This window comes from Chenopodium quinoa, unplaced genomic scaffold, assembly GCF_001683475.1.
Source record: "Chenopodium quinoa cultivar QQ74 unplaced genomic scaffold, ASM168347v1, whole genome shotgun sequence".
Classification (NCBI taxonomy): Eukaryota; Viridiplantae; Streptophyta; class Magnoliopsida; order Caryophyllales; family Amaranthaceae; genus Chenopodium; species Chenopodium quinoa.
The window spans coordinates 599,586-606,011 of record NW_018742556.1 but is presented as its reverse complement, the minus strand read 5'-3'; the positions used below and the strand labels follow the sequence as shown (position 1 = coordinate 606,011).

General features: G+C 31.9%; 1 protein-coding gene across 1 annotated transcript; it reads left to right on the top strand.

Moving 5' to 3' along the window:
- Positions 1-4,110: 4,110 nt before the first annotated feature.
- On the top strand, positions 4,111-5,709 carry LOC110720355 (zinc finger CCCH domain-containing protein 14-like). Its single transcript, XM_021899376.1, has 2 exons — positions 4,111-4,962; positions 5,285-5,709. The coding sequence occupies exons 1-2, from the start codon at positions 4,339-4,341 to the stop codon at positions 5,543-5,545; spliced, it is 885 nt and encodes a 294-aa protein (XP_021755068.1). The 5' UTR covers positions 4,111-4,338; the 3' UTR covers positions 5,546-5,709.
- Positions 5,710-6,426: the final 717 nt, after the last annotated feature.

Genomic DNA, 6,426 nt, shown 5'->3' with positions numbered 1-6,426 from the left:
TAAGATAAGATACGTGTTGTTGTTGTAGTTTTTATTTATTTATTTTAATTTTTAATTTTTGCATTTAGGCTTGTCACTCGTGTAATTGCACTTGAGAGCCTTTGAGATGCGTTTTAAAATTTTGCACATGGTTAAATTAGAAACTAATAATCATGTCAATTCAAGAAAAATTGTAAATTTTCTTCACATATATCTTTATTAGAAATAATATTACGTGAAGAACTTGTGTTAATTGTGCATAAATTGTGAATTATCTCATGTGAATGTTAATACTTTTGCAAGACAAGTTCAACACGAAAACTTCAAATGAGTAACTAGTAGAATTGGACTCGATCATGTTGCTCAGTTTGGTTTGTGACGTAGGAAGATTAGGGGCTTAATTCAACGAAGAAGTTCACCGTTGCAAAGTTTGATTTTAATTTTTAATGGTCATGATTTCTATCAGTCCGGCTCTTAAAGTCAGATTACTTGATAAAATATATTTTCGGAAATGGAAATGGGTCAACGAGTCCAACTTACAGCTTTATGAAAGACAGGTTTTTTAAGCCATCCGAATTTGTTTAAGACTCGAAAATAGTGTATAAAACATTTTTAGGATTTTAATTTTGGCTTTATTTTCGTATTAGGGCTTTAGGATGTTAATATTCAGATTTGACGTTTTAATAATATTCATAAGAGTTTTTACTTTTTTCTAGTGAATTTCGGAGTTTTTACAGATTTATCACTTGTAAATCTGTTGGTTAGTATTAGGAATTGCGCTTGCTTTTCCTCCATTAATTCTGACTACGTCAGTTTGGGTCATATTTATTCTAGATGCTAAGCATTTCGATTCTATTTCTGTTCTTATACGAGTGTGTCAATCAACTTATCATAATAAAACAATTTATATAAGTCGTATCATTTTTGTAAATTAAATCGAGTAGCCTCAAGTCTAGAAGCATTTTTATGTGGAGACTGGAGAAGATGCTCATCAACTTTCAAAATTAGACTGCGGATAACAACAGATATTATTATTTATTACATTAAATTTGCTTGGAAAATTCAACTTCAACACCTCAGAAAGAAAGGTTTGGTGTGGAAATAAAAATTTCAGGTTTGTAACAAGTTCTATTATATCCTTTTTTTACTTATATAGTAAAGAAAAGATTTTATCTCTCCACCAAAATTATTAAACAATTAGAGGTAATAATAAAATTGGAAAAAGTAAAGAAGATTAATCAGACTTTGGTAGCCGCTATTAGCTATAATACTAATAGATTTTGAATAGTAACCATATATAGCTTAGGCTTGAATCTTCATATTAAATGACACTTCTCTTAACATGATGTATAACTATTATTGTAGCAATGATTTAATTTGTGAGCATTTACAAAAAAAAAATTAATATAATTAGAAGTCTAGCTCAATCAATCAATTTTAAACCAAACTAAGGAATACACCAAAATTTGGTTGGATTTCATGTATCAAATTTTTTTTTCATTGATGCCTATTGATGAGTCTTTGTATGATAATAAAGTCATAAGATAAGTCTCGCTTAACTCTCTATTAGGGAATCTCGTATGTCTTTTCTCCATGATACCTCCAACTTACGTAATATGTCAATTACAGTGATTAGATTATTATGGTATTGTGTGTAAAAATTTTGTTGTTTACTTGTTGGGTTGACTGATTTAAATTGAAGTACTTACTAGATGATAATTTTCACCTCGAGGTTCTTGTGTGACACACCATAAACATTTACTATTGTCAAAGTTCTAATTATATTCTCTTTCAAGTCTCAAAAGAAAATTCTCGACCAAAATATCCAATTTAAAACATATATACGAAGTATAACCTCATTAAGTACGTTTTTAGTTGAAATTGAACATTTTCTAATTAATTGTTTATTTCTCGTATTAATTATTTATTTACGTAATGGTTGAATGCATAATTTGGTTTGCTTTAAATTAGAGTAAAATCGCTAAGATATAAGACAAACCATTGCGTTGAGAGGTCAATTAGCATCTAGATAAGCATTGAACAAATTGGTAAACGGAGTAACGACTAAAACAACAAATAAATACATATCACGATCGAACTGCACAAATTAGTTAGGACCACAGTAGAAAAAACATGGGCAAACTTAATGAAGTACTACAAAAATGAAACTATCATTCTATCAAACTATTGTATATTTGTTTTATTGTTTAATTAATTGATGAATCTTTGAAACAATAATACAACAATTTGTTTGTGAATAATAACAGTCCACGTTATCCTTGCATGCCTTTTTAATAGGGAAAATCTTTTCTCGTGGTGCCTTCATTTGTCACTTTAACAATCTAACCATGTTATTGCTCTAGTCAATTTTATGGAGTATAAATCAATTTTATTTCGTAAATGGTGAGGTGTCATAATTATTGTATAATGGAATACTCCGTATTTAATAAAATAGAGGATTGTGTACTAGGACATCAAATTATCAAATGAAAGAAGTGTGAAAATAATAAGGAACGATCCAAAATGCATAAATATAAGTGTGAAAAATTTAAAGAATGGAAGGAGATTCAGTTAAATTCAATAATAGTAACCTAAAATCATATATTAGACTTCTTATATTGAAATGGAAGTGATTCAAAGAATGATAAGAACTCGTACATACTTTTCTATAATGCTTATTCTTTGTCATAGAAGTTAGAAGTAGGGTTGTTTATTGGTCCGAAAGTTTAAATTTCAAAAATCGAAGACCGGACCAATTAAGCTAGGACCGAACCCAGACCGGACCGAAAAAATCAATTCAAAATCTAGACTGGACCGCTTTAGACCGATTTTAGAATTTGATTTTAAAAATGCTAAATTTTTAATAATATTATGGAAAACTCGAAAAAAAGTATAGGAAAAACTCTACTTTAGCGTCTTTTTTTTGTATGATAAGTACAAAAAAGCTCATATAATTAAAGTTTTCAAAGGTTATAAAGAATAATCTTAACCATTATCAAAGATTTTATGCATAAATTTAAGGAAAAAATAGTCCGATCCAAGACCAGTTTTTATGGGGTTTTGGACTAGACCGGAAAAAATTTCAGACCCAGATCGAGTCTTTTTTTCGATCCGGACCGATTTTTGAACACCCCTAGTTAGAAGTATTATTATTTAAGTTGTCTATGAATGAAGTATCAAGTAGTCAAAAAAAAAAAGTATGTACGTACAAATTTAAAGTTATGATGTTTCTTTTTTAATTTATTGAAAATTTATCTAATAAATAAAACCCAAATTTGTTAGAAACTACGCCTAATAAAAAAAAAATTAAAAAAAAAGTTGTAACAAACCACCTAATAAAGGTAAAATGTTGTAAAAAAAAACTACCTAACAAAAGGTAAAATTAAATATTGTAAAATATTACCTATACCGGATTTCCACCATTGACCGACCTCATCAAAACACTCTCTAAACCACCGCTTTCATTCCCAAAACTAATACAACTTGCTTGATATAGCCTCCACCACACCTAAACCACCTTTCAACCCCAAAACCACCATCCCTAAGCACTCATCTACCCTCACCAACTCGTAATATCCTCTAACCACCCCGAAATAAAATAACCTTACCACCTTGAAAATAAACAACCCTCATCACGGTGGGTTTTAAGGTGGATCAACGTCGTAAAATTAAGTTAACGGTGAAAATTTAGTAAAAGGTATTATCTTACAATATTTTACCTTTTGTTATATAGTTTCGTATATGTTTTTTATTATATAGTTTCTCACAAAATTTCGGTTTTATTGCTAATAGGGAGATAAGATTAAAAAGGTATCGAGGTAGTAACATTTTCATGGAGATCGAAAAGTGACGGTGGTTGGGATGCATAGAAGATTAGCTACCAAACTTGAGAGACATATTGCGAAATAGATCACTTGCATAGGGATGAAACAAAAAACATTGGACGTAAAACTTGTATTGTCTATTTCAGATACACAGTACACGAGCACCAAGAATAAGACAGCTTATGTTACGTTAGTTAGTTACAATTGTGAACAACAAGCAAACAATACTACTATGCCATGATTATTTTCTGTTAGCCTTTCCACCTTTTCTTTTCAAATATTATTTGTCAAAATTAGTTAAAACTCAACCTAATTAATCAAACAACCAAATAATAGTAAATATAAAATAAATTATAAAAGTGTTCCAAATCTAACCAATAAACCTCATGATTGACCCAACGATTGAAGCCTTGAAGCCACCTCCACCCCCTTTTTCTCCTTCTATGTTAAGCAACTTTAATTTTATGCATTTTTATTTCACACTATATATAATTTTTATGGTATGTTACTTTTACTAACATAAAATTTTAATACCATGGATTACAAGAATAGTAATGTTAACAATGATGATTATTATGGTTCTGATGACATTATATCAAACAATATCAAAAACTACTGTTTGTTTAGTAGTACCTCCACCTCCCCTCCTTCCACCCCCTCGGCCACGGCTGCTGACGGATCGACAGCAGCCGGGGCCAGCCTATACCGAGCACGCCTCATCCTCGAAAACCACCTCTATGATGAGCTCCTAAGTAGGTACCGGCTAGCGATCACCCGTCTCAAGGAGCTCAGTAGGGAAGCCACTACCCTACAAGAGGAGAATGAGTGGCTCAAGTTGACTAATGATGATCTCACCCGCCGCCTCAACCGTGCCTTGTCGATCTCGGGACAACCGTGTGTGGATCCTGCTTCGGGTGGTTGGAGTAATAATAACAATACTAGTAGTGGTGATGATAATCATCAAAATAACAATGTGTTTGGTGGTAGTACTAATAGTCCTACTAGTACTGTGATTGATGATTTGGATGAAGAGGATGAGAGGTTTACATTGCCAAAGAGTATATCAGTTAGATCACCGGGTTATTTCAAGCTTGCGAATTCGAATTCGCCTTCTCCGGTGAATCAGTCTCAATATCCATCTCAACATGCCAATGGAACAGTGAGTTTCATACTTGATTAAACTCGTCCCTAAAAAATGCTTCCTTTTTAAAAAAAGATATATACATCGAATTAATTAAATTACTATTTTAGTTGACACGTATTTTAAAATTTGTTTGCGAAATGAATACTGACCTAGTTATAATGAGATTATAATTAACGTGTATTATAATATATATTTATGTGCGTGGTTTTTTATTACGTGCAGATATGTATATTATTGTGTGTAATTAGACGAAGACAAAAATATATAACCCTAGGAAAAAATCAAACTAGTACTTAAAATATGTAAATATGTACGTAATGATTATTTATTGTGACAGATATTGAGGGTGAAAAAAGAAGAGAAAGCAGTAGAGATGGATGTGTTCAACCAAGGCATGTACAAAACCGAGTTATGCAACAAATGGCAAGAAACAGGTACTTGCCCTTATGGACCTCAATGCCAATTTGCCCATGGGGTGGCAGAGCTCCGCCTTGTGATTCGGCACCCGCGATACAAGACTCAGGTCTGCCGTATGGTCCTCTCCGGCGTCTCCTGCCCCTACGGTCACCGCTGCCATTTCCGTCATTCACTTTCCTAAACTCATCACTTATTATTATGTATATTTGTGTTATATGTTTATACTCCGTAATAAGTTCTGAAATCATCAAATAATCTTGTCTTTATTTTTGAAGTTGAGTTATTAGAAGAACGAAAATTAAGTGTTAAAATGTAGTCATGGTTAATGTTATACTTGTTGCTTGTCAATTGCCATATCAATGATGTGGATCTATGTATGTCAATAATCTTATACTCGTATATATATGGTCAAATAATATCATCACTTAAATATTTTATGAATATTGGTAACTTATTGAATACGAAGTATTGTGCTAAGATTGCTAACTTAAGCAAGTGTATTGGGCAAAATATTTAAGTGTTGGGTGAATTCATTTATTAAAATGAAAAAAAAAGATGGGTGGGCCGGACGATATGTAGGCCGAATTTTGGGCTTTTGTTCATTCTTCCGATCCAGAGACTGAAAAAAGGCGCCCAAGCACTTGTTATAATTTCAAGTAAGCCCAATAATTTCAAGTAAGCCCAAAAACAGTTGGAACAAGGTTTGGCAAAGGTGGTCTTTTCACTCTTTTGCTTGTTTGGACACTAAAGCTAAATGTTTAAGAAGAGTTTCTACAAATTCTAAGTCCAGTTTCTAACTTACTACTGTCATTCTAAAAACTCAAGAATGGAAATTTGAATCTGTAACCTATCGTACACACTGCACAGTCAAGTAGGCCATCACTATTTGTTAATGAGGCCAAGGCTCATTGATTCACTCTATAATTGTGTTAGACGACGATTTGAATAAATTGTTTGATTTTCAACTTGTTTGAATACATTTGGGTAATTAACATTATGGTGAGTTGGAATAAAGGAATAGGAAATTTTCTTCTTTTGGCTTACTTAAAGGGGAGATAAAAG